The 27,736-nt window shown below is 47.9% G+C and overlaps 5 protein-coding genes across 8 annotated transcripts; all 5 read left to right on the top strand.

Annotated features, from left to right (window-relative positions):
- The first annotated feature begins 1,556 nt into the window (after positions 1–1,556).
- LOC119873269 (keratin-associated protein 4-12-like) lies at positions 1,557–2,915 on the top strand. Of its 2 annotated transcripts, XM_038546120.1 has the most exons (2): positions 1,557–1,897; positions 1,988–2,915. In XM_038546120.1, the coding sequence occupies exons 1-2, from the start codon at positions 1,626–1,628 to the stop codon at positions 2,418–2,420; spliced, it is 705 nt and encodes a 234-aa protein (XP_038402048.1). In that variant the 5' UTR covers positions 1,557–1,625; the 3' UTR covers positions 2,421–2,915. The 2 variants fall into 2 exon arrangements, with proteins under 2 accessions (XP_038402048.1, XP_038402047.1); XM_038546119.1 differs by having other exon boundaries at positions 1,557–2,915.
- Positions 2,916–7,441: 4,526 nt separating this feature from the next.
- Positions 7,442–8,800, top strand: LOC119876607 (keratin-associated protein 4-12-like). Of its 2 annotated transcripts, XM_038546118.1 has the most exons (2): positions 7,442–7,782; positions 7,873–8,800. In XM_038546118.1, exons 1-2 carry the CDS (start codon positions 7,511–7,513, stop codon positions 8,303–8,305), a joined length of 705 nt encoding a protein of 234 aa, XP_038402046.1. In that variant the 5' UTR covers positions 7,442–7,510; the 3' UTR covers positions 8,306–8,800. The 2 variants fall into 2 exon arrangements, with proteins under 2 accessions (XP_038402046.1, XP_038402045.1); XM_038546117.1 differs by having other exon boundaries at positions 7,442–8,800.
- Positions 8,801–13,321: 4,521 nt separating this feature from the next.
- LOC119876606 (keratin-associated protein 9-2-like) lies at positions 13,322–14,815 on the top strand. 2 transcript variants are annotated; one of them, XM_038546116.1, is made up of 2 exons: positions 13,322–13,662; positions 13,753–14,815. In XM_038546116.1, exons 1-2 carry the CDS (start codon positions 13,391–13,393, stop codon positions 14,318–14,320), a joined length of 840 nt encoding a protein of 279 aa, XP_038402044.1. In that variant the 5' UTR covers positions 13,322–13,390; the 3' UTR covers positions 14,321–14,815. The 2 variants fall into 2 exon arrangements, with proteins under 2 accessions (XP_038402044.1, XP_038402043.1); XM_038546115.1 differs by having other exon boundaries at positions 13,322–14,815.
- A 4,525-nt stretch (positions 14,816–19,340) lies between these two features.
- On the top strand, positions 19,341–20,699 carry LOC119876605 (keratin-associated protein 4-12-like). The gene has a single exon (XM_038546114.1). It carries the CDS (start codon positions 19,410–19,412, stop codon positions 20,202–20,204), a length of 795 nt encoding a protein of 264 aa, XP_038402042.1. The 5' UTR covers positions 19,341–19,409; the 3' UTR covers positions 20,205–20,699.
- Positions 20,700–25,137: 4,438 nt separating this feature from the next.
- On the top strand, positions 25,138–26,535 carry LOC119876604 (keratin-associated protein 4-12-like). The gene has a single exon (XM_038546113.1). The coding sequence runs from the start codon at positions 25,336–25,338 to the stop codon at positions 26,038–26,040; it is 705 nt and encodes a 234-aa protein (XP_038402041.1). The 5' UTR covers positions 25,138–25,335; the 3' UTR covers positions 26,041–26,535.
- Positions 26,536–27,736: the final 1,201 nt, after the last annotated feature.

Here is a 27,736-nt window from a genome sequence, read left to right as displayed (position 1 = left end):
CTTCCCACATTCCTATCAATTTCCTGGGTGTTCCAAGTGACCTGACCTCAACAGAGCTGTGTTGGAGGGATCAGGAAAGCCCATGGCCCCCTCCTTCTCTGCCACTTAACTCCTCCCTCCTAATCCTTGAAGGAATTCTTAAAGTACATCCTAAGGTTCCCATGGTAGAAGTGAGGAAATCAGGACAGAGATAGGTAATGTCAGAGTTTGGTTTTTCCCAGAAGCTACTCTGAAGAACAGCATTCAGGCATGTGGTTTCTTGCGGGAGGGAGGGCAGATCCCACTGGTTGGAAGGTGGGGAAGTGATACAGGATGGAGGCCAGCGTCACAGTTTTCAACTGGCTCAATCCTGAGAAATATATCAGAAAAAAAAAAAAAAGAAAGAAAGAAAGAGCCATGTCAGGATTCTCCTATTTCAGGAGCAAGGACAGCCCTGTAGTCACATAAACCAACTCTCCAGAAGCATTGGTTGAGCGTTTCTGTCAGTGCGGCACACACCCAGGCAACATGACATCCTGCTGTTGCATGAAAACAGCCAGCCCCGAGGCATAGAGATGCGGATCTGCTGCTGCATAGAAATTGTCCTGAACACAGGAAGATCTGAGTTCTATGGCTGGCGTGTGTAAGGCATCATCTACAGTCCACGATTTTCTCCACTCAGACCCCACATTTTCTCCTTCACGATGGCAGGCAGGCAGGCGGGCACAATTTGTGTTAAAGGAAGACAGAGGAGAAAGACGAGGGAAAAGAGGAGGAGAAGGGATGGCACGGGGGGAGGGAGGAAGAGAAAACAGTAACTGTGGAGTCAGTGCCATTAAATATCTCACTCTGCTGGTTAACAAGGTTAGGACTAGGGTCACCGACTCACCCCAAAATGCCCCGCTTATACCCACAGCCTGGGAAAACACTCATTTCTGGGTAAATCAGAGCAGGACTGCTGGTCACTGAGGAAGTATGATCATGGATGCTGGTTTAGTCCTGTTTCTATCCACCTGCTCGATTCGGCCTTGACATATGGAAGACATGATGCCAGATGTCCTCCACCCAAGTTTCTTTGAATGCACTGCCCTATGCAAACGAGGTAGGGTGCTCCAAGAGACAGATGCCTGCGGGCCTCTGGAATGAGGCACTTTGGGGAAACAGACTCGGGCTCCAGCATGATTGCAATTCATCACTATGAACATATAACCATCAAGCTCCCTTCACCTCAGGGATACTCCCAGTCTGCATGCAGCCAAACTACCAATGCTGGGCAAGGAGCACGAAACTGACTCACCAACCACTTCCCAGGAACTGCATCACGTGATCCCACGGCCCCGGAAGCAAGAACGAGGCTGCTAACGTGACCACCTTGCTTCCCTCTGACAATCTTCCTATGAGTTACTCTCAATTAAAACATGTTAAGCACCCATTCTCTAGGGATTCCTAACACTTAGGGAACTTCCTCTTCTACCAGCCGCCAGTGACTATGGAAAACGGTATAAACAAGGGAAGTCCTGCCCATTGGTCCATACGTTGGGGGTGAGGGGGTCCAGTGTATAAAAGCCCCAGAATGGAAGGAGGCATCAGTCAGAATCTGAGAACGTCACCTCAGAACAGAAGCCCACGCCTCCACCTGCGACACCATGAGTGAATCGTGCTGCTCCCCGTGCTGCCAGCCCACGTGCTGCAGGACCACCTGCTGCGAACCCAGCTGCTGTGGATCCAGCTGCTGCGAGCCTTGCTGCTGCCGCCCAACGTGCTGTCACACCACCTGCTGCAGGACCACGTGCTGCAAGCCCGCATGCTCTGTGTCCAGCTGCTGCCAACCCAGCTGCTGTGGGTCCAGCGGCTGCGGGTCCAGCTGCTGCCAGCCTTGCTGCTGCCGCCCAACGTGCTGTCAGACCACCTGCTGTAGGACCACGTGCTGCAAGCCCGCATGCTGTGTGTCCAGCTGCTGCCAGCCTTGCTGCTGCCGCCCAACGTGCTGTCAGACCACCTGCTGTAGGACCACGTGCTGCAAGCCCGCATGCTGTGTGTCCAGCTGCTGCCAGCCTTGCTGCTGCCGCCCAACGTGCTGTCAGACCACCTGCTGTAGGACCACCTGCTGCAAGCCCGCATGCTGTGTGTCCAGCTGCTGCCAGCCCAGCTGCTGTGGGTCCAGTGGCTGCGGGTCCAGCTGCTGCCAGCCTTGCTGCTGCCGCCCAACTTGCTGTCAAACCACCTGCTGTAGGACCACCTGCTGCAAGCCCGCATGCTGTGTGTCCAGCTGCTGCCAGCCTTGCTGCCACCCCAGTTGCTGCTGCACTCCCTGCTCCCAGCCAGCTTGCTGCACCCCCGTTATCTGCAGGAGAACCTGCTACCAGCCCACCTGCTGCTGCCTGCCCGGGTGCCTAGCCCAGGGCTGTGGATCCAGCTGCTGCCAGCCTTGCTGCTGCTGAGCAACTTGCTATAGACTCAGCACTCACCGGAATATATATCCTACGCCATTTTGCCAAAGTTCCTGTCTTACAAGAAGTTGCTCCCTCGGCTTTCCTGGGAACACATGCTTACACTGCCCCTGTCATCTTTCTCAGCAATGCTTATGAGTCTATGGAGGGAATGCAATCTACTTCAATTTGATTGTATTCTAGTGTCTCTGGTTTACTGTAGCAATTGCTGAGCCACAACATTTGGTCAACCCCAGATGCTGGTCAACATCCACTGATTCACACTCTCAGTCTCCGAAAAGTGATCATCACCTTTCACTTCTACGGCATAGAAACACATTCTTATGAGTGCATAGTTAGCTCTCCGCAGTGATCAGTACTGATCATCTTTTTAGATAGATGCATTATAGTTAGTAAGTCCTGCCAGGTTACTAAGCCCTTTGCAATGGCTTTGAACTTTCTTCCTTCCGTTCTTTCCTAATAAAATCTGTGTCATCCTGCATCCAATGTTTGTATGTTCATGTCGTTTTTCCTGTCTGTGTGTGTGTGTGTGTGTGTACGTGTGTGTGTGTTATTACAGCACTTCCTTTATGAAGTCCTTCTTGAAGTTTTACTTTAAGTATATGTATATATGTATATATACATATATATGTGTATATATATATATGTATACGTAGATATGACGCCCAAAAGTAAATTGTAGCTTCAATATATTTATTATCTCATTCAGTCATCACAATTGTCCCACAAATCAGGCAGAGCCAAGATTATCATTCCATTTTCATTCTCACTTAGAGAGCAGGAAATGCTTGACCATACAGCAAATAATTGACAGAAGCAGGTCCTTTGATTTCAGGTCAAGGACATTTTTAGTTACATCTTTCTAAAAATAGAAATAATCCTGGTGATGGGGCATACATTTTGAGTTGTTTCAATAACAAAGGAAATTATGATATCTTTCCTATAGAGAACCATTTCAGTCTACAAACGTCTTCCTAAACATTCTTCTCAGCTTTATGACCAATATGCCTTTAAGAGTTCTGGCTAATGAAAAGGGGCTTTGCATCTTCTCTGACATGAGGTTCATTGGCACATATAGTGTTCCTGGCCCCATTCTTGCCGAGGGGAACCTGTTCTTTGTTGTCATGGATTGGCGTACTGGTATCATTGCATTTATCTCTTTTTTTAAGAGTTATTTATTTATTTATTCATTCATTCATTCATTCATTCATTCATTTATTCATTTATATTTTGAGAGAGAGCATGAGTGGGAAAGGCAGAGGGAGCTGGAGAGAGAATCTCAAACAGACTTCCCCCATGAGCATAGAGCCTGACCCAGGACTCAGTCTCACAACCCTGAGATCATGATCGGAGCCAAAACCAAGAGTGGATGCTTCACTGACTGCGCCACCCAAGTGCCCCTCATTTCATTCATCTTAAAGAAATTGGTAGGAAGAATCGGCCTTGCAAGCACACAAGCTCAGGCCACAATCCAAGGCTCTCAAACGTTGAGGCAATTTGATCTCCTGACCTGGACATTGTTCAGAGAAGAGAAGTTTGTAGAGTCCTGATAGTTGAGGTACCTATGCAGTAGGCATAGACAGCTTTGACCAATCACAGTCCTCAGGCTGTAAACAAAAAGAGAACGATTTCCTGTGTTCCTTTCTTTTAAGATTTTCTGTCTTTCTTCGTGAGAGACACCGGGAGAGAGGCTGAGACATAGGCAGAGGGAGCACAGGCTCCCTGTTGGGGGGTCGATGTGGGACTCCATTCCAGGACCCCAGGATCACCACCTGAGCTGAAGGCAGATGCTCAACCACTGAGCCACCAGGCTTCCCCAACTTCCTGTGTTCTGTCAGATAAAGACACATAGGCTACAGGAAATTCACATCCGAATTTTCAAGAAAAGGAGGATAAAGGAGAATGAAAACAAAAACGGAGCAGAAAGGATGCACTCTTCCAAATCAAGACGGATGTTAGTTAGGTGACCTCCCCAAAGGTTGAAACCTTGATCTTTGGGTGAAAAGCTGAATAATAAAGACAACTGCCAAGGCACCCAGCAGGACAAGGATTAGGAAGGCTCTGGGCAGAAAATAAGAGGTTTTGATCATGGCCACCTTCTCAAGAGATATAAAAATGCTTTGGAATAGTTAACACACTACATGTGACAGAGAGTATCCTCTTCCTAGAGGACGTATCTGGAATTCTCTGCCAGAGTACTTAAGTTTCCAAGGCAGAGAACGTATGGGAAGAATTCCTGACATTTCCTGAGGACCTGCCACACACTGGGCACTCAGAGAGATGCTTTACCTGCACAGTCTTTATTTGTCATACAATCCTGGAAAGTGAGCATCACTACTTCCATATTGGAGCTGAGGAAACCAGTGTTGAGGAAAGTAACTTGTTCAAAATTGCATGTGCACTGAAACTCCATCTTGGTTTCAAAAACAGAGCTGTTTGGTGGGCTACACATGAAATGATGAACATAGAAATCAGTGCAACAAAACCGAGAGTCCACAAATAGACACACGTTGATTAGGCATTGAATTTTGCAGAAAGGTGCCAAGTTTATAGGCAGAGAAAGTGTAGTCTTTTAAACAGATGGTGTTGGAACAATTAAACAGACATGTCCCCCCACTCCTCAAAATAAACTTCAACCCAACCCTCATATCATATACAACATCCGACTCAAATAGATTATAGCCCCAAATGTAAAGCCTAAACCTATAAAACTTGCAGACAGAAATCTAGGGAAAGGTTCTATAGAGCTTCTAGCTTCCACCCCCACCCCATTTTGGGGCCTACGTCTGTTTGTGCCAACTTCAGAGGATGATGCTAGCTTGCATTATCCGTTTTCTGTACTACTCTCCTTCAATAATTGTGCAACTCTTCATCTCCAATTTTATGTTCAATCATTAGTTTCTCTATCAGAGATTACGGTAGATCTTGGTTATGAGAATTGGAATCGTTAAGAACACTATTCAAATTCCTCTTCTGCTACTCACTAGCTACATGTGTTGGGCAAAACATAAGCTGTATTTACGTTGCCTCATGAAAATCTCTCCTACATTTTGTGTCATCCATCTATTTTTTTTTTTTGAGAGACAGAGAGACAGAGAAAGAGAGAGAAAGCGAGCATTGCAGGGGTGTGGGACAAAGAAGGAAGGGACGAGAGGTCTCTCACTGAGCTCCCACTGAGAGAGCCTGATGCTGGCCTCAGCCCCAGGACCCAGAGATCATGACCTGAGCCAAAGTCAGACTCTGAACAAACTGAGCCACACACGTGCCCCAGGGACTTTTCCTCTTGTGTGCACCCAACACTGGACTCTCTCAACCCCTCTCTCTTTGTCTCCCTTTTCTCCCCCCACAGAAACGGCCCCCCTCCCCTCCGTGGCACAACAGTTTTCCTCTCCCCCAATTCACTTAAACACACCTCATACCTGCAGGGGCCATGTGCCCCCAACCACACAGGTCCTTCTTCCCACATTCCTATCAATTTCCTGGGTGTTCCAAGTGACCTGACCTCAACAGAGCTGTGTTGGAGGGATCAGGAAAGCCCATGGCCCCCTCCTTCTCTGCCACTTAACTCCTCCCTCCTAATCCTTGAAGGAATTCTTAAAGTACATCCTAAGGTTCCCATGGTAGAAGTGAGGAAATCAGGACAGAGATAGGTAATGTCAGAGTTTGGTTTTTCCCAGAAGCTACTCTGAAGAACAGCATTCAGGCATGTGGTTTCTTGCGGGAGGGAGGGCAGATCCCACTGGTTGGAAGGTGGGGAAGTGATACAGGATGGAGGCCAGCGTCACAGTTTTCAACTGGCTCAATCCTGAGAAATATATCAGAAAAAAAAAAAAAAGAAAGAAAGAAAGAGCCATGTCAGGATTCTCCTATTTCAGGAGCAAGGACAGCCCTGTAGTCACATAAACCAACTCTCCAGAAGCATTGGTTGAGCGTTTCTGTCAGTGCGGCACACACCCAGGCAACATGACATCCTGCTGTTGCATGAAAACAGCCAGCCCCGAGGCATAGAGATGCGGATCTGCTGCTGCATAGAAATTGTCCTGAACACAGGAAGATCTGAGTTCTATGGCTGGCGTGTGTAAGGCATCATCTACAGTCCACGATTTTCTCCACTCAGACCCCACATTTTCTCCTTCACGATGGCAGGCAGGCAGGCGGGCACAATTTGTGTTAAAGGAAGACAGAGGAGAAAGACGAGGGAAAAGAGGAGGAGAAGGGATGGCACGGGGGGAGGGAGGAAGAGAAAACAGTAACTGTGGAGTCAGTGCCATTAAATATCTCACTCTGCTGGTTAACAAGGTTAGGACTAGGGTCACCGACTCACCCCAAAATGCCCCGCTTATACCCACAGCCTGGGAAAACACTCATTTCTGGGTAAATCAGAGCAGGACTGCTGGTCACTGAGGAAGTATGATCATGGATGCTGGTTTAGTCCTGTTTCTATCCACCTGCTCGATTCGGCCTTGACATATGGAAGACATGATGCCAGATGTCCTCCACCCAAGTTTCTTTGAATGCACTGCCCTATGCAAACGAGGTAGGGTGCTCCAAGAGACAGATGCCTGCGGGCCTCTGGAATGAGGCACTTTGGGGAAACAGACTCGGGCTCCAGCATGATTGCAATTCATCACTATGAACATATAACCATCAAGCTCCCTTCACCTCAGGGATACTCCCAGTCTGCATGCAGCCAAACTACCAATGCTGGGCAAGGAGCACGAAACTGACTCACCAACCACTTCCCAGGAACTGCATCACGTGATCCCACGGCCCCGGAAGCAAGAACGAGGCTGCTAACGTGACCACCTTGCTTCCCTCTGACAATCTTCCTATGAGTTACTCTCAATTAAAACATGTTAAGCACCCATTCTCTAGGGATTCCTAACACTTAGGGAACTTCCTCTTCTACCAGCCGCCAGTGACTATGGAAAACGGTATAAACAAGGGAAGTCCTGCCCATTGGTCCATACGTTGGGGGTGAGGGGGTCCAGTGTATAAAAGCCCCAGAATGGAAGGAGGCATCAGTCAGAATCTGAGAACGTCACCTCAGAACAGAAGCCCACGCCTCCACCTGCGACACCATGAGTGAATCGTGCTGCTCCCCGTGCTGCCAGCCCACGTGCTGCAGGACCACCTGCTGCGAACCCAGCTGCTGTGGATCCAGCTGCTGCGAGCCTTGCTGCTGCCGCCCAACGTGCTGTCACACCACCTGCTGCAGGACCACGTGCTGCAAGCCCGCATGCTCTGTGTCCAGCTGCTGCCAACCCAGCTGCTGTGGGTCCAGCGGCTGCGGGTCCAGCTGCTGCCAGCCTTGCTGCTGCCGCCCAACGTGCTGTCAGACCACCTGCTGTAGGACCACGTGCTGCAAGCCCGCATGCTGTGTGTCCAGCTGCTGCCAGCCTTGCTGCTGCCGCCCAACGTGCTGTCAGACCACCTGCTGTAGGACCACGTGCTGCAAGCCCGCATGCTGTGTGTCCAGCTGCTGCCAGCCTTGCTGCTGCCGCCCAACGTGCTGTCAGACCACCTGCTGTAGGACCACCTGCTGCAAGCCCGCATGCTGTGTGTCCAGCTGCTGCCAGCCCAGCTGCTGTGGGTCCAGTGGCTGCGGGTCCAGCTGCTGCCAGCCTTGCTGCTGCCGCCCAACTTGCTGTCAAACCACCTGCTGTAGGACCACCTGCTGCAAGCCCGCATGCTGTGTGTCCAGCTGCTGCCAGCCTTGCTGCCACCCCAGTTGCTGCTGCACTCCCTGCTCCCAGCCAGCTTGCTGCACCCCCGTTATCTGCAGGAGAACCTGCTACCAGCCCACCTGCTGCTGCCTGCCCGGGTGCCTAGCCCAGGGCTGTGGATCCAGCTGCTGCCAGCCTTGCTGCTGCTGAGCAACTTGCTATAGACTCAGCACTCACCGGAATATATATCCTACGCCATTTTGCCAAAGTTCCTGTCTTACAAGAAGTTGCTCCCTCGGCTTTCCTGGGAACACATGCTTACACTGCCCCTGTCATCTTTCTCAGCAATGCTTATGAGTCTATGGAGGGAATGCAATCTACTTCAATTTGATTGTATTCTAGTGTCTCTGGTTTACTGTAGCAATTGCTGAGCCACAACATTTGGTCAACCCCAGATGCTGGTCAACATCCACTGATTCACACTCTCAGTCTCCGAAAAGTGATCATCACCTTTCACTTCTACGGCATAGAAACACATTCTTATGAGTGCATAGTTAGCTCTCCGCAGTGATCAGTACTGATCATCTTTTTAGATAGATGCATTATAGTTAGTAAGTCCTGCCAGGTTACTAAGCCCTTTGCAATGGCTTTGAACTTTCTTCCTTCCGTTCTTTCCTAATAAAATCTGTGTCATCCTGCATCCAATGTTTGTATGTTCATGTCGTTTTTCCTGTCTGTGTGTGTGTGTGTGTGTACGTGTGTGTGTGTTATTACAGCACTTCCTTTATGAAGTCCTTCTTGAAGTTTTACTTTAAGTATATGTATATATGTATATATACATATATATGTGTATATATATATATGTATACGTAGATATGACGCCCAAAAGTAAATTGTAGCTTCAATATATTTATTATCTCATTCAGTCATCACAATTGTCCCACAAATCAGGCAGAGCCAAGATTATCATTCCATTTTCATTCTCACTTAGAGAGCAGGAAATGCTTGACCATACAGCAAATAATTGACAGAAGCAGGTCCTTTGATTTCAGGTCAAGGACATTTTTAGTTACATCTTTCTAAAAATAGAAATAATCCTGGTGATGGGGCATACATTTTGAGTTGTTTCAATAACAAAGGAAATTATGATATCTTTCCTATAGAGAACCATTTCAGTCTACAAACGTCTTCCTAAACATTCTTCTCAGCTTTATGACCAATATGCCTTTAAGAGTTCTGGCTAATGAAAAGGGGCTTTGCATCTTCTCTGACATGAGGTTCATTGGCACATATAGTGTTCCTGGCCCCATTCTTGCCGAGGGGAACCTGTTCTTTGTTGTCATGGATTGGCGTACTGGTATCATTGCATTTATCTCTTTTTTTAAGAGTTATTTATTTATTTATTCATTCATTCATTCATTCATTCATTTATTCATTTATATTTTGAGAGAGAGCATGAGTGGGAAAGGCAGAGGGAGCTGGAGAGAGAATCTCAAACAGACTTCCCCCATGAGCATAGAGCCTGACCCAGGACTCAGTCTCACAACCCTGAGATCATGATCGGAGCCAAAACCAAGAGTGGATGCTTCACTGACTGCGCCACCCAAGTGCCCCTCATTTCATTCATCTTAAAGAAATTGGTAGGAAGAATCGGCCTTGCAAGCACACAAGCTCAGGCCACAATCCAAGGCTCTCAAACGTTGAGGCAATTTGATCTCCTGACCTGGACATTGTTCAGAGAAGAGAAGTTTGTAGAGTCCTGATAGTTGAGGTACCTATGCAGTAGGCATAGACAGCTTTGACCAATCACAGTCCTCAGGCTGTAAACAAAAAGAGAACGATTTCCTGTGTTCCTTTCTTTTAAGATTTTCTGTCTTTCTTCGTGAGAGACACCGGGAGAGAGGCTGAGACATAGGCAGAGGGAGCACAGGCTCCCTGTTGGGGGGTCGATGTGGGACTCCATTCCAGGACCCCAGGATCACCACCTGAGCTGAAGGCAGATGCTCAACCACTGAGCCACCAGGCTTCCCCAACTTCCTGTGTTCTGTCAGATAAAGACACATAGGCTACAGGAAATTCACATCCGAATTTTCAAGAAAAGGAGGATAAAGGAGAATGAAAACAAAAACGGAGCAGAAAGGATGCACTCTTCCAAATCAAGACGGATGTTAGTTAGGTGACCTCCCCAAAGGTTGAAACCTTGATCTTTGGGTGAAAAGCTGAATAATAAAGACAACTGCCAAGGCACCCAGCAGGACAAGGATTAGGAAGGCTCTGGGCAGAAAATAAGAGGTTTTGATCATGGCCACCTTCTCAAGAGATATAAAAATGCTTTGGAATAGTTAACACACTACATGTGACAGAGAGTATCCTCTTCCTAGAGGACGTATCTGGAATTCTCTGCCAGAGTACTTAAGTTTCCAAGGCAGAGAACGTATGGGAAGAATTCCTGACATTTCCTGAGGACCTGCCACACACTGGGCACTCAGAGAGATGCTTTACCTGCACAGTCTTTATTTGTCATACAATCCTGGAAAGTGAGCATCACTACTTCCATATTGGAGCTGAGGAAACCAGTGTTGAGGAAAGTAACTTGTTCAAAATTGCATGTGCACTGAAACTCCATCTTGGTTTCAAAAACAGAGCTGTTTGGTGGGCTACACATGAAATGATGAACATAGAAATCAGTGCAACAAAACCGAGAGTCCACAAATAGACACACGTTGATTAGGCATTGAATTTTGCAGAAAGGTGCCAAGTTTATAGGCAGAGAAAGTGTAGTCTTTTAAACAGATGGTGTTGGAACAATTAAACAGACATGTCCCCCCACTCCTCAAAATAAACTTCAACCCAACCCTCATATCATATACAACATCCGACTCAAATAGATTATAGCCCCAAATGTAAAGCCTAAACCTATAAAACTTCCAGACAGAAATCTAGGGAAAGGTTCTATAGAGCTTCTAGCTTCCACCCCCACCCCATTTTGGGGCCTACGTCTGTTTGTGCCAACTTCAGAGGATGATGCTAGCTTGCATTATCCGTTTTCTGTACTACTCTCCTTCAATAATTGTGCAACTCTTCATCTCCAATTTTATGTTCAATCATTAGTTTCTCTATCAGAGATTACGGTAGATCTTGGTTATGAGAATTGGAATCGTTAAGAACACTATTCAAATTCCTCTTCTGCTACTCACTAGCTACATGTGTTGGGCAAAACATAAGCTGTATTTACGTTGCCTCATGAAAATCTCTCCTACATTTTGTGTCATCCATCTATTTTTTTTTTTTGAGAGACAGAGAGACAGAGAAAGAGAGAGAAAGCGAGCATTGCAGGGGTGTGGGACAAAGAAGGAAGGGACGAGAGGTCTCTCACTGAGCTCCCACTGAGAGAGCCTGATGCTGGCCTCAGCCCCAGGACCCAGAGATCATGACCTGAGCCAAAGTCAGACTCTGAACAAACTGAGCCACACACGTGCCCCAGGGACTTTTCCTCTTGTGTGCACCCAACACTGGACTCTCTCAACCCCTCTCTCTTTGTCTCCCTTTTCTCCCCCCACAGAAACGGCCCCCCCTCCCCTCCGTGGCACAACAGTTTTCCTCTCCCCCAATTCACTTAAACACACCTCATACCTGCAGGGGCCATGTGCCCCCAACCACACAGGTCCTTCTTCCCACATTCCTATCAATTTCCTGGGTGTTCCAAGTGACCTGACCTCAACAGAGCTGTGTTGGAGGGATCAGGAAAGCCCATGGCCCCCTCCTTCTCTGCCACTTAACTCCTCCCTCCTAATCCTTGAAGGAATTCTTAAAGTACATCCTAAGGTTCCCATGGTAGAAGTGAGGAAATCAGGACAGAGATAGGTAATGTCAGAGTTTGGTTTTTCCCAGAAGCTACTCTGAAGAACAGCATTCAGGCATGTGGTTTCTTGCGGGAGGGAGGGCAGATCCCACTGGTTGGAAGGTGGGGAAGTGATACAGGATGGAGGCCAGCGTCACAGTTTTCAACTGGCTCAATCCTGAGAAATATATCAGAAAAAAAAAAAAAAGAAAGAAAGAAAGAGCCATGTCAGGATTCTCCTATTTCAGGAGCAAGGACAGCCCTGTAGTCACATAAACCAACTCTGCAGAAGCATTGGTTGAGCGTTTCTGTCAGTGCGGCACACACCCAGGCAACATGACATCCTGCTGTTGCATGAAAACAGCCAGCCCCGAGGCATAGAGATGCGGATCTGCTGCTGCATAGAAATTGTCCTGAACACAGGAAGATCTGAGTTCTATGGCTGGCGTGTGTAAGGCATCATCTACAGTCCACGATTTTCTCCACTCAGACCCCACATTTTCTCCTTCACGATGGCAGGCAGGCAGGCGGGCACAATTTGTGTTAAAGGAAGACAGAGGAGAAAGACGAGGGAAAAGAGGAGGAGAAGGGATGGCACGGGGGGAGGGAGGAAGAGAAAACAGTAACTGTGGAGTCAGTGCCATTAAATATCTCACTCTGCTGGTTAACAAGGTTAGGACTAGGGTCACCGACTCACCCCAAAATGCCCCGCTTATACCCACAGCCTGGGAAAACACTCATTTCTGGGTAAATCAGAGCAGGACTGCTGGTCACTGAGGAAGTATGATCATGGATGCTGGTTTAGTCCTGTTTCTATCCACCTGCTCGATTCGGCCTTGACATATGGAAGACATGATGCCAGATGTCCTCCACCTAAGTTTCTTTGAATGCACTGCCCTATGCAAACGAGGTAGGGTGCTCCAAGAGACAGATGCCTGCGGGCCTCTGGAATGAGGCACTTTGGGGAAACAGACTCGGGCTCCAGCATGATTGCAATTCATCACTATGAACATATAACCATCAAGCTCCCTTCACCTCAGGGATACTCCCAGTCTGCATGCAGCCAAACTACCAATGCTGGGCAAGGAGCACGAAACTGACTCACCAACCACTTCCCAGGAACTGCATCACGTGATCCCACGGCCCCGGAAGCAAGAACGAGGCTGCTAACGTGACCACCTTGCTTCCCTCTGACAATCTTCCTATGAGTTACTCTCAATTAAAACATGTTAAGCACCCATTCTCTAGGGATTCCTAACACTTAGGGAACTTCCTCTTCTACCAGCCGCCAGTGACTATGGAAAACGGTATAAACAAGGGAAGTCCTGCCCATTGGTCCATACGTTGGGGGTGAGGGGGTCCAGTGTATAAAAGCCCCAGAATGGAAGGAGGCATCAGTCAGAATCTGAGAACGTCACCTCAGAACAGAAGCCCACGCCTCCACCTGCGACACCATGAGTGAATCGTGCTGCTCCCCGTGCTGCCAGCCCACGTGCTGCAGGACCACCTGCTGCGAACCCAGCTGCTGTGGATCCAGCTGCTGCGAGCCTTGCTGCTGCCGCCCAACGTGCTGTCACACCACCTGCTGCAGGACCACGTGCTGCAAGCCCGCATGCTCTGTGTCCAGCTGCTGCCAACCCAGCTGCTGTGGGTCCAGCGGCTGCGGGTCCAGCTGCTGCCAGCCTTGCTGCTGCCGCCCAACGTGCTGTCAGACCACCTGCTGTAGGACCACGTGCTGCAAGCCCGCATGCTGTGTGTCCAGCTGCTGCCAGCCTTGCTGCTGCCGCCCAACGTGCTGTCAGACCACCTGCTGTAGGACCACGTGCTGCAAGCCCGCATGCTGTGTGTCCAGCTGCTGCCAGCCTTGCTGCTGCCGCCCAACGTGCTGTCAGACCACCTGCTGTAGGACCACCTGCTGCAAGCCCGCATGCTGTGTGTCCAGCTGCTGCCAGCCCAGCTGCTGTGGGTCCAGTGGCTGCGGGTCCAGCTGCTGCCAGCCTTGCTGCTGCCGCCCAACTTGCTGTCAAACCACCTGCTGTAGGACCACCTGCTGCAAGCCCGCATGCTGTGTGTCCAGCTGCTGCCAGCCCAGCTGCTGTGGGTCCAGTGGCTGCGGGTCCAGCTGCTGCCAGCCTTGCTGCTGCCGCCCAACTTGCTGTCAAACCACCTGCTGTAGGACCACCTGCTGCAAGCCCGCATGCTGTGTGTCCAGCTGCTGCCAGCCTTGCTGCCACCCCAGTTGCTGCTGCACTCCCTGCTCCCAGCCAGCTTGCTGCACCCCCGTTATCTGCAGGAGAACCTGCTACCAGCCCACCTGCTGCTGCCTGCCCGGGTGCCTAGCCCAGGGCTGTGGATCCAGCTGCTGCCAGCCTTGCTGCTGCTGAGCAACTTGCTATAGACTCAGCACTCACCGGAATATATATCCTACGCCATTTTGCCAAAGTTCCTGTCTTACAAGAAGTTGCTCCCTCGGCTTTCCTGGGAACACATGCTTACACTGCCCCTGTCATCTTTCTCAGCAATGCTTATGAGTCTATGGAGGGAATGCAATCTACTTCAATTTGATTGTATTCTAGTGTCTCTGGTTTACTGTAGCAATTGCTGAGCCACAACATTTGGTCAACCCCAGATGCTGGTCAACATCCACTGATTCACACTCTCAGTCTCCGAAAAGTGATCATCACCTTTCACTTCTACGGCATAGAAACACATTCTTATGAGTGCATAGTTAGCTCTCCGCAGTGATCAGTACTGATCATCTTTTTAGATAGATGCATTATAGTTAGTAAGTCCTGCCAGGTTACTAAGCCCTTTGCAATGGCTTTGAACTTTCTTCCTTCCGTTCTTTCCTAATAAAATCTGTGTCATCCTGCATCCAATGTTTGTATGTTCATGTCGTTTTTCCTGTCTGTGTGTGTGTGTGTGTGTGTACGTGTGTGTGTGTTATTACAGCACTTCCTTTATGAAGTCCTTCTTGAAGTTTTACTTTAAGTATATGTATATATGTATATATACATATATATGTGTATATATATATATGTATACGTAGATATGACGCCCAAAAGTAAATTGTAGCTTCAATATATTTATTATCTCATTCAGTCATCACAATTGTCCCACAAATCAGGCAGAGCCAAGATTATCATTCCATTTTCATTCTCACTTAGAGAGCAGGAAATGCTTGACCATACAGCAAATAATTGACAGAAGCAGGTCCTTTGATTTCAGGTCAAGGACATTTTTAGTTACATCTTTCTAAAAATAGAAATAATCCTGGTGATGGGGCATACATTTTGAGTTGTTTCAATAACAAAGGAAATTATGATATCTTTCCTATAGAGAACCATTTCAGTCTACAAACGTCTTCCTAAACATTCTTCTCAGCTTTATGACCAATATGCCTTTAAGAGTTCTGGCTAATGAAAAGGGGCTTTGCATCTTCTCTGACATGAGGTTCATTGGCACATATAGTGTTCCTGGCCCCATTCTTGCCGAGGGGAACCTGTTCTTTGTTGTCATGGATTGGCGTACTGGTATCATTGCATTTATCTCTTTTTTTAAGAGTTATTTATTTATTTATTCATTCATTCATTCATTCATTCATTCATTTATTCATTTATATTTTGAGAGAGAGCATGAGTGGGAAAGGCAGAGGGAGCTGGAGAGAGAATCTCAAACAGACTTCCCCCATGAGCATAGAGCCTGACCCAGGACTCAGTCTCACAACCCTGAGATCATGATCGGAGCCAAAACCAAGAGTGGATGCTTCACTGACTGCGCCACCCAAGTGCCCCTCATTTCATTCATCTTAAAGAAATTGGTAGGAAGAATCGGCCTTGCAAGCACACAAGCTCAGGCCACAATCCAAGGCTCTCAAACGTTGAGGCAATTTGATCTCCTGACCTGGACATTGTTCAGAGAAGAGAAGTTTGTAGAGTCCTGATAGTTGAGGTACCTATGCAGTAGGCATAGACAGCTTTGACCAATCACAGTCCTCAGGCTGTAAACAAAAAGAGAACGATTTCCTGTGTTCCTTTCTTTTAAGATTTTCTGTCTTTCTTCGTGAGAGACACCGGGAGAGAGGCTGAGACATAGGCAGAGGGAGCACAGGCTCCCTGTTGGGGGGTCGATGTGGGACTCCATTCCAGGACCCCAGGATCACCACCTGAGCTGAAGGCAGATGCTCAACCACTGAGCCACCAGGCTTCCCCAACTTCCTGTGTTCTGTCAGATAAAGACACATAGGCTACAGGAAATTCACATCCGAATTTTCAAGAAAAGGAGGATAAAGGAGAATGAAAACAAAAACGGAGCAGAAAGGATGCACTCTTCCAAATCAAGACGGATGTTAGTTAGGTGACCTCCCCAAAGGTTGAAACCTTGATCTTTGGGTGAAAAGCTGAATAATAAAGACAACTGCCAAGGCACCCAGCAGGACAAGGATTAGGAAGGCTCTGGGCAGAAAATAAGAGGTTTTGATCATGGCCACCTTCTCAAGAGATATAAAAATGCTTTGGAATAGTTAACACACTACATGTGACAGAGAGTATCCTCTTCCTAGAGGACGTATCTGGAATTCTCTGCCAGAGTACTTCCGTTTCCAAGGCAGAGAACGTATGGGAAGAATTCCTGACATTTCCTGAGGACCTGCCACACACTGGGCACTCAGAGAGATGCTTTACCTGCACAGTCTTTATTTGTCATACAATCCTGGAAAGTGAGCATCACTACTTCCATATTGGAGCTGAGGAAACCAGTGTTGAGGAAAGTAACTTGTTCAAAATTGCATGTGCACTGAAACTCCATCTTGGTTTCAAAAACAGAGCTGTTTGGTGGGCTACACATGAAATGATGAACATAGAAATCAGTGCAACAAAACCGAGAGTCCACAAATAGACACACGTTGATTAGGCATTGAATTTTGCAGAAAGGTGCCAAGTTTATAGGCAGAGAAAGTGTAGTCTTTTAAACAGATGGTGTTGGAACAATTAAACAGACATGTCCCCCCACTCCTCAAAATAAACTTCAACCCAACCCTCATATCATATACAACATCCGACTCAAATAGATTATAGCCCCAAATGTAAAGCCTAAACCTATAAAACTTCCAGACAGAAATCTAGGGAAAGGTTCTATAGAGCTTCTAGCTTCCACCCCCACCCCATTTTGGGGCCTACGTCTGTTTGTGCCAACTTCAGAGGATGATGCTAGCTTGCATTATCCGTTTTCTGTACTACTCTCCTTCAATAATTGTGCAACTCTTCATCTCCAATTTTATGTTCAATCATTAGTTTCTCTATCAGAGATTACGGTAGATCTTGGTTATGAGAATTGGAATCGTTAAGAACACTATTCAAATTCCTCTTCTGCTACTCACTAGCTACATGTGTTGGGCAAAACATAAGCTGTATTTACGTTGCCTCATGAAAATCTCTCCTACATTTTGTGTCATCCATCTATTTTTTTTTTTGAGAGACAGAGAGACAGAGAAAGAGAGAGAAAGCGAGCATTGCAGGGGTGTGGGACAAAGAAGGAAGGGACGAGAGGTCTCTCACTGAGCTCCCACTGAGAGAGCCTGATGCTGGCCTCAGCCCCAGGACCCAGAGATCATGACCTGAGCCAAAGTCAGACTCTGAACAAACTGAGCCACACACGTGCCCCAGGGACTTTTCCTCTTGTGTGCACCCAACACTGGACTCTCTCAACCCCTCTCTCTTTGTCTCCCTTTTCTCCCCCCACAGAAACGGCCCCCCTCCCCCCCGTGGCACAACAGTTTTCCTCTCCCCCAATTCACTTAAACACACCTCATACCTGCAGGGGCCATGTGCCCCCAACCACACAGGTCCTTCTTCCCACATTCCTATCAATTTCCTGGGTGTTCCAAGTGACCTGACCTCAACAGAGCTGTGTTGGAGGGATCAGGAAAGCCCATGGCCCCCTCCTTCTCTGCCACTTAACTCCTCCCTCCTAATCCTTGAAGGAATTCTTAAAGTACATCCTAAGGTTCCCATGGTAGAAGTGAGGAAATCAGGACAGAGATAGGTAATGTCAGAGTTTGGTTTTTCCCAGAAGCTACTCTGAAGAACAGCATTCAGGCATGTGGTTTCTTGCGGGAGGGAGGGCAGATCCCACTGGTTGGAAGGTGGGGAAGTGATACAGGATGGAGGCCAGCGTCACAGTTTTCAACTGGCTCAATCCTGAGAAATATATCAGAAAAAAAAAAAAAAGAAAGAAAGAAAGAGCCATGTCAGGATTCTCCTATTTCAGGAGCAAGGACAGCCCTGTAGTCACATAAACCAACTCTCCAGAAGCATTGGTTGAGCGTTTCTGTCAGTGCGGCACACACCCAGGCAACATGACATCCTGCTGTTGCATGAAAACAGCCAGCCCCGAGGCATAGAGATGCGGATCTGCTGCTGCATAGAAATTGTCCTGAACACAGGAAGATCTGAGTTCTATGGCTGGCGTGTGTAAGGCATCATCTACAGTCCACGATTTTCTCCACTCAGACCCCACATTTTCTCCTTCACGATGGCAGGCAGGCAGGCGGGCACAATTTGTGTTAAAGGAAGACAGAGGAGAAAGACGAGGGAAAAGAGGAGGAGAAGGGATGGCACGGGGGGAGGGAGGAAGAGAAAACAGTAACTGTGGAGTCAGTGCCATTAAATATCTCACTCTGCTGGTTAACAAGGTTAGGACTAGGGTCACCGACTCACCCCAAAATGCCCCGCTTATACCCACAGCCTGGGAAAACACTCATTTCTGGGTAAATCAGAGCAGGACTGCTGGTCACTGAGGAAGTATGATCATGGATGCTGGTTTAGTCCTGTTTCTATCCACCTGCTCGATTCGGCCTTGACATATGGAAGACATGATGCCAGATGTCCTCCACCCAAGTTTCTTTGAATGCACTGCCCTATGCAAACGAGGTAGGGTGCTCCAAGAGACAGATGCCTGCGGGCCTCTGGAATGAGGCACTTTGGGGAAACAGACTCGGGCTCCAGCATGATTGCAATTCATCACTATGAACATATAACCATCAAGCTCCCTTCACCTCAGGGATACTCCCAGTCTGCATGCAGCCAAACTACCAATGCTGGGCAAGGAGCACGAAACTGACTCACCAACCACTTCCCAGGAACTGCATCACGTGATCCCACGGCCCCGGAAGCAAGAACGAGGCTGCTAACGTGACCACCTTGCTTCCCTCTGACAATCTTCCTATGAGTTACTCTCAATTAAAACATGTTAAGCACCCATTCTCTAGGGATTCCTAACACTTAGGGAACTTCCTCTTCTACCAGCCGCCAGTGACTATGGAAAACGGTATAAACAAGGGAAGTCCTGCCCATTGGTCCATACGTTGGGGGTGAGGGGGTCCAGTGTATAAAAGCCCCAGAATGGAAGGAGGCATCAGTCAGAATCTGAGAACGTCACCTCAGAACAGAAGCCCACGCCTCCACCTGCGACACCATGAGTGAATCGTGCTGCTCCCCGTGCTGCCAGCCCACGTGCTGCAGGACCACCTGCTGCGAACCCAGCTGCTGTGGATCCAGCTGCTGCGAGCCTTGCTGCTGCCGCCCAACGTGCTGTCACACCACCTGCTGCAGGACCACGTGCTGCAAGCCCGCATGCTCTGTGTCCAGCTGCTGCCAACCCAGCTGCTGTGGGTCCAGCGGCTGCGGGTCCAGCTGCTGCCAGCCTTGCTGCTGCCGCCCAACGTGCTGTCAGACCACCTGCTGTAGGACCACGTGCTGCAAGCCCGCATGCTGTGTGTCCAGCTGCTGCCAGCCTTGCTGCTGCCGCCCAACGTGCTGTCAGACCACCTGCTGTAGGACCACGTGCTGCAAGCCCGCATGCTGTGTGTCCAGCTGCTGCCAGCCTTGCTGCTGCCGCCCAACGTGCTGTCAGACCACCTGCTGTAGGACCACCTGCTGCAAGCCCGCATGCTGTGTGTCCAGCTGCTGCCAGCCCAGCTGCTGTGGGTCCAGTGGCTGCGGGTCCAGCTGCTGCCAGCCTTGCTGCTGCCGCCCAACTTGCTGTCAAACCACCTGCTGTAGGACCACCTGCTGCAAGCCCACATGCTGTGTGTCCAGCTGCTGCCAGCCTTGCTGCCACCCCAGTTGCTGCTGTACTCCCTGCTCCCAGCCAGCTTGCTGCACCCCCGTTATCTGCAGGAGAACCTGCTACCAGCCCACCTGCTGCTGCCTGCCCGGGTGCCTAGCCCAGGGCTGTGGATCCAGCTGCTGCCAGCCTTGCTGCTGCTGAGCAACTTGCTATAGACTCAGCACTCACCGGAATATATATCCTACGCCATTTTGCCAAAGTTCCTGTCTTACAAGAAGTTGCTCCCTCGGCTTTCCTGGGAACACATGCTTACACTGCCCCTGTCATCTTTCTCAGCAATGCTTATGAGTCTATGGAGGGAATGCAATCTACTTCAATTTGATTGTATTCTAGTGTCTCTGGTTTACTGTAGCAATTGCTGAGCCACAACATTTGGTCAACCCCAGATGCTGGTCAACATCCACTGATTCACACTCTCAGTCTCCGAAAAGTGATCATCACCTTTCACTTCTACGGCATAGAAACACATTCTTATGAGTGCATAGTTAGCTCTCCGCAGTGATCAGTACTGATCATCTTTTTAGATAGATGCATTATAGTTAGTAAGTCCTGCCAGGTTACTAAGCCCTTTGCAATGGCTTTGAACTTTCTTCCTTCCGTTCTTTCCTAATAAAATCTGTGTCATCCTGCATCCAATGTTTGTATGTTCATGTCGTTTTTCCTGTCTGTGTGTGTGTGTGTGTGTGTACGTGTGTGTGTGTTATTACAGCACTTACTTTATGAAGTCCTTCTTGAAGTTTTACTTTAAGTATATGTATATATGTATATATACATATATATGTGTATATATATATATGTATACGTAGATATGACGCCCAAAAGTAAATTGTAGCTTCAATATATTTATTATCTCATTCAGTCATCACAATTGTCCCACAAATCAGGCAGAGCCAAGATTATCATTCCATTTTCATTCTCACTTAGAGAGCAGGAAATGCTTGACCATACAGCAAATAATTGACAGAAGCAGGTCCTTTGATTTCAGGTCAAGGACATTTTTAGTTACATCTTTCTAAAAATAGAAATAATCCTGGTGATGGGGCATACATTTTGAGTTGTTTCAATAACAAAGGAAATTATTATATCTTTCCTATAGAGAACCATTTCAGTCTACAAACCTCTTCCTAAACATTCTTCTCAGCTTTATGACCAATATGCCTTTAAGAGTTCTGGCTAATGAAAAGGGGCTTTGCATCTTCTCTGACATGAGGTTCATTGGCACATATAGTGTTCCTGGCCCCATTCTTGCCGAGGGGAACCTGTTCTTTGTGGTCATGGATTGGCGTACTGGTATCATTGCATTTATCTCTTTTTTTAAGAGTTATTTATTTATTTTTTTATTCATTCATTCATTCATTCATTTATTCATTTATTCATTTATATTTTGAGAGAGAGCATGAGTGGGAAAGGCAGAGGGAGCTGGAGAGAGAATCTCAAACAGACTCCCCCCATGAGCATAGAGCCTGACCCAGGACTCAGTCTCACAACCCTGAGATCATGATCGGAGCCAAAACCAAGAGTGGATGCTTCACTGACTGCGCCACCCAAGTGCCCCTCATTTCATTCATCTTAAAGAAATTGGTAGGAAGAATCGGCCTTGCAAGCACACAAGCTCAGGCCACAATCCAAGGCTCTCAAACGTTGAGGCAATTTGATCTCCTGATCTGGACATTGTTCAGAGAAGAGAAGTTTGTAGAGTCCTGATAGTTGAGGTACCTATGCAGTAGGCATAGACAGCTTTGACCAATCACAGTCCTCAGGCTGTAAACAAAAACAGAACGATTTTCTGTGTTCCTTTCTTTTAAGATTTTCTGTCTTTCTTCGTGAGAGACACCGGGAGAGAGGCTGAGACATAGGCAGAGGGAGCACAGGCTCCCTGTTGGGGGGTCGATGTGGGACTCCATTCCAGGACCCCGGGATCACCACCTGAGCTGAAGGCAGATGCTCAACCACTGAGCCACCAGGCTTCCCCAACTTCCTGTGTTCTGTCAGATAAAGACACATAGGCTACAGGAAATTCAAATCCGAATTTTCAAGAAAAGGAGGATAAAGGAGAATGAAAACAAAAACGGAGCAGAAAGGATGCACTCTTCCAAATCAAGACGGATGTTAGTTAGGTGACCTCCCCAAAGGTTGAAACCTTGATCTTTGGGTGAAAAGCTGAATAATAAAGACAACTGCCAAGGCACCCAGCAGGACAAGGATTAGGAAGGCTCTGGGCAGAAAATAAGAGGTTTTGATCATGGCCACCTTCTCAAGAGATATAAAAATGCTTTGGAATAGTTAACACACTACATGTGACAGAGAGTATCCTCTTCCTAGAGGACGTATCTGGAATTCTCTGCCAGAGTACTTCCGTTTCCAAGGCAGAGAACGTATGGGAAGAATTCCTGACATTTCCTGAGGACCTGCCACACACTGGGCACTCAGAGAGATGCTTTACCTGCACAGTCTTTATTTGTCATACAATCCTGGAAAGTGAGCATCACTACTTCCATATTGGAGCTGAGGAAACCAGTGTTGAGGAAAGTAACTTGTTCAAAATTGCATGTGCACTGAAACTCCATCTTGGTTTCAAAAACAGAGCTGTTTGGTGGGCTACACATGAAATGATGAACATAGAAATCAGTGCAACAAAACCGAGAGTCCACAAATAGACACACGTTGATTAGGCATTGAATTTTGCAGAAAGGTGCCAAGTTTATAGGCAGAGAAAGTGTAGTCTTTTAAACAGATGGTGTTGGAACAATTAAACAGACATGTCCCCCCACTCCTCAAAATAAACTTCAACCCAACCCTCATATCATATACAACATCCGACTCAAATAGATTATAGCCCCAAATGTAAAGCCTAAACCTATAAAACTTCCAGACAGAAATCTAGGGAAAGGTTCTATAGAGCTTCTAGCTTCCACCCCCACCCCATTTTGGGGCCTACGTCTGTTTGTGCCAACTTCAGAGGATGATGCTAGCTTGCATTATCCGTTTTCTGTACTACTCTCCTTCAATAATTGTGCAACTCTTCATCTCCAATTTTATGTTCAATCATTAGTTTCTCTATCAGAGATTACGGTAGATCTTGGTTATGAGAATTGGAATCGTTAAGAACACTATTCAAATTCCTCTTCTGCTACTCACTAGCTACATGTGTTGGGCAAAACATAAGCTGTATTTACGTTGCCTCATGAAAATCTCTCCTACATTTTGTGTCATCCATCTATTTTTTTTTTGAGAGACAGAGAGACAGAGAAAGAGAGAGAAAGCGAGCATTGCCGGAGTGTGGGACAAAGAAGGAAGGGACGAGAGGTCTCTCACTGAGCTCCCACTGAGAGAGCCTGATGCTGGCCTCAGCCCCAGGACCCAGAGATCATGACCGGAGCCAAAGTCAGACTCTGAACAAACTGAGCCACACACGTGCCCCAGGGACTTTTCCTCTTGTCACTGAGCTACACCCCCACCCGGGACTTTTCCTCTTGTGTGCACCCAACACCGGACTCTCTCAACCCCTCTCTCTTTGTCTCCCTTTCCTCTCCCCACAGAAACGGCCCCCCTCCCCTCCGTGGCACAACAGTTTTCCTCTCCCCCAATTCACTTAAACACACCTCATACCTGCAGGGGCCATGTGCCCCCAACCACACAGGTCCTTCTTCCCACATTCCTATCAATTTCCTGGGTGTTCCAAGTGACCTGACCTCAACAGAGCTGTGTTGGAGGGATCAGGAAAGCCCATGGCCCCCTCCTTCTCTGCCACTTAACTCCTCCCTCCTAATCCTTGAAGGAATTCTTAAAGTACATCCTAAGGTTCCCATGGTAGAAGTGAGGAAATCAGGACAGAGATAGGTAATGTCAGAGTTTGGTTTTTCCCAGAAGCTACTCTGAAGAACAGCATTCAGGCATGTGGTTTCTTGCGGGAGGGAGGGCAGATCCCACTGGTTGGAAGGTGGGGAAGTGATACAGGATGGAGGCCAGCGTCACAGTTTTCAACTGGCTCAATCCTGAGAAATATATCAGAAAAAAAAAAAAAAAAGAAAGAAAGAAAGAGCCATGTCAGGATTCTCCTATTTCAGGAGCAAGGACAGCCCTGTAGTCACATAAACCAACTCTCCAGAAGCATTGGTTGAGCGTTTCTGTCAGTGCGGCACACACCCAGGCAACATGACATCCTGCTGTTGCATGAAAACAGCCAGCCCCGAGGCATAGAGATGCGGATCTGCTGCTGCATAGAAATTGTCCTGAACACAGGAAGATCTGAGTTCTATGGCTGGCGTGTGTAAGGCATCATCTACAGTCCACGATTTTCTCCACTCAGACCCCACATTTTCTCCTTCACGATGGCAGGCAGGCAGGCGGGCACAATTTGTGTTAAAGGAAGACAGAGGAGAAAGACGAGGGAAAAGAGGAGGAGAAGGGATGGCACGGGGGGAGGGAGGAAGAGAAAACAGTAACTGTGGAGTCAGTGCCATTAAATATCTCACTCTGCTGGTTAACAAGGTTAGGACGAGGGTCACCGACTCACCCCAAAATGCCCCGCTTATACCCACAGCCTGGGAAAACACTCATTTCTGGGTAAATCAGAGCAGGACTGCTGGTCACTCAGGAAGTATGTTCATGGATGCTGGTTTAGTCCTGTTTCTATCCACCTGCTTGATTCGGCCTTGACATATGGAAGACATGATGCCAGATGTCCTCCACCCAAGTGTCTTTGAATGCACTGCCCTATGCAAACGGGGTAGGGTGCTCCAAGAGACAGATGCCTGCGGGCGTCTGGAATGAGGCACTTTGGGGAAACAGACTCGGGCTCCAGCATGATTGCAATTCATCACTATGAACATATAACCATCAAGCTCCCTTCACCTCAGGGATACTCCCAGTCTGCATGCAACCAAACTACCAATGCTGGGCAAGGAGCACGAAACTGACTCACCAACCACTTCCCAGGAACTGCATCACGTGATCCCACGGCCCCGGAAGCAAGAACGAGGCTGCTAACTGACCACCTTGCTTCCCTCTGACAATCTTCCTATGAGTTACTCTCAATTAAAACATGTTAAGCACCCATTCTCTAGGGATTCCTAACACTTAGGGAACTTCCTCTTCTACCAGCCGCCAGTGACTATGGAAAACGGTATAAACAAGGGAAGTCCTGCCCATTGGTCCATACGTTGGGGTTGAGGGGGTCCAGTGTATAAAAGCCCCAGAATGGAAGGAGGCATCAGTCAGAATCTGAGAACGTCACCTCAGAACAGAAGCCCACGCCTCCACCTGCGACACCATGAGTGAATCGTGCTGCTCCCCGTGCTGCCAGCCCACGTGCTGCAGGACCACCTGCTGCGAGCCCAGCTGCTGTGGATCCAGCTGCTGCGAGCCTTGCTGCTGCCGCCCAACGTGCTGTCACACCACCTGCTGCAGGACCACGTGCTGCAAGCCCGCATGCTCTGTGTCCAGCTGCTGCCAGCCCGGCTGCTGTGGGTCCAGCGGCTGCGGGTCCAGCTGCTGCCAGCCTTGCTGCTGCCGCCCAACGTGCTGTCAGACCACCTGCTGTAGGACCACCTGCTGCAAGCCCGCATGCTGTGTGTCCAGCTGCTGCCAGCCTTGCTGCTGCCGCCCAACGTGCTGTCAGACCACCTGCTGTAGGACCACCTGCTGCAAGCCCGCATGCTGTGTGTCCAGCTGCTGCCAGCCCAGCTGCTGTGGGTCCAGTGGCTGCGGGTCCAGCTGCTGCCAGCCTTGCTGCTGCCGCCCAACTTGCTGTCAAACCACCTGCTGTAGGACCACCTGCTGCAAGCCCACATGCTGTGTGTCCAGCTGCTGCCAGCCTTGCTGCCACCCCAGTTGCTGCTGCACTCCCTGCTCCCAGCCAGCTTGCTGCACCCCCGTTATCTGCAGGAGAACCTGCTACCAGCCCACCTGCTGCTGCCTGCCCGGGTGCCTAGCCCAGGGCTGTGGATCCAGCTGCTGCCAGCCTTGCTGCTGCTGAGCAACTTGCTATAGACTCAGCACTCACCGGAATATATATCCTACGCCATTTTGCCAAAGTTCCTGTCTTACAAGAAGTTGCTCCCTCGGCTTTCCTGGGAACACATGCTTACACTGCCCCTGTCATCTTTCTCAGCAATGCTTATGAGTCTATGGAGGGAATGCAATCTACTTCAATTTGATTGTATTCTAGTGTCTCTGGTTTACTGTAGCAATTGCTGAGCCACAACATTTGGTCAACCCCAGATGCTGGTCAACATCCACTGATTCACACTCTCAGTCTCCGAAAAGTGATCATCACCTTTCACTTCTACGGCATAGAAACACATTCTTATGAGTGCATAGTTAGCTCTCCGCAGTGATCAGTACTGATCATCTTTTTAGATAGATGCATTATAGTTAGTAAGTCCTGCCAGGTTACTAAGCCCTTTGCAATGGCTTTGAACTTTCTTCCTTCCGTTCTTTCCTAATAAAATCTGTGTCATCCTGCATCCAATGTTTGTATGTTCATGTCGTTTTTCCTGTCTGTGTGTGTGTGTGTGTGTGTGTGTGTACGTGTGTGTGTGTTATTACAGCACTTACTTTATGAAGTCCTTCTTGAAGTTTTACTTTAAGTATATGTATATATGTATATATACATATATATGTGTATATATATATGTATACGTAGATATGACGCCCAAAAGTAAATTGTAGCTTCAATATATTTATTATCTCATTCAGTCATCACAATTGTCCCACAAATCAGGCAGAGCCAAGATTATCATTCCATTTTCATTCTCACTTAGAGAGCAGGAAATGCTTGACCATACAGCCAATAATTGACAGAAGCAGGTCCTTTGATTTCAGGTCAAGGACATTTTTAGTTACATCTTTCTAAAAATAGAAATAATCCTGGTGATGGGGCATACATTTTGAGTTGTTTCAATAACAAAGGAAATTATTATATCTTTCCTATAGAGAACCATTTCAGTCTACAAACCTCTTCCTAAACATTCTTCTCAGCTTTATGACCAATATGCCTTTAAGAGTTCTGGCTAATGAAAAGGGGCTTTGCATCTTCTCTGACATGAGGTTCATTGGCACATATAGTGTTCCTGGCCCCATTCTTGCCGAGGGGAACCTGTTCTTTGTGGTCATGGATTGGCGTACTGGTATCACTGCATTTATCTCTTTTTTTAAGAGTTATTTATTTATTTATTTATTCATTCATTCATTCATTCATTTATTCATTTATTCATTTATATTTTGAGAGAGAGCATGAGTGGGAAAGGCAGAGGGAGCTGGAGAGAGAATCTCAAACAGACTCCCCCCATGAGCATAGAGCCTGACCCAGGACTCAGTCTCACAACCCTGAGATCATGATCGGAGCCAAAACCAAGAGTGGATGCTTCACTGACTGCGCCACCCAAGTGCCCCTCATTTCATTCATCTTAAAGAAATTGGTAGGAAGAATCGGCCTTGCAAGCACACAAGCTCAGGCCACAATCCAAGGCTCTCAAACGTTGAGGCAATTTGATCTCCTGACCTGGACATTGTTCAGAGAAGAGAAGTTTGTAGAGTCCTGATAGTTGAGGTACCTATGCAGTAGGCATAGACAGCTTTGACCAATCACAGTCCTCAGGCTGTAAACAAAAAGAGAACGATTTCCTGTGTTCCTTTCTTTTAAGATTTTCTGTCTTTCTTCGTGAGAGACA

The sequence above is a fragment of the Canis lupus genome, chromosome 9, assembly GCF_011100685.1.
Source record: "Canis lupus familiaris isolate Mischka breed German Shepherd chromosome 9, alternate assembly UU_Cfam_GSD_1.0, whole genome shotgun sequence".
NCBI lineage: Eukaryota > Metazoa > Chordata > Mammalia > Carnivora > Canidae > Canis > Canis lupus.
This window is presented reverse-complemented; position numbering and strand designations above follow the sequence as displayed.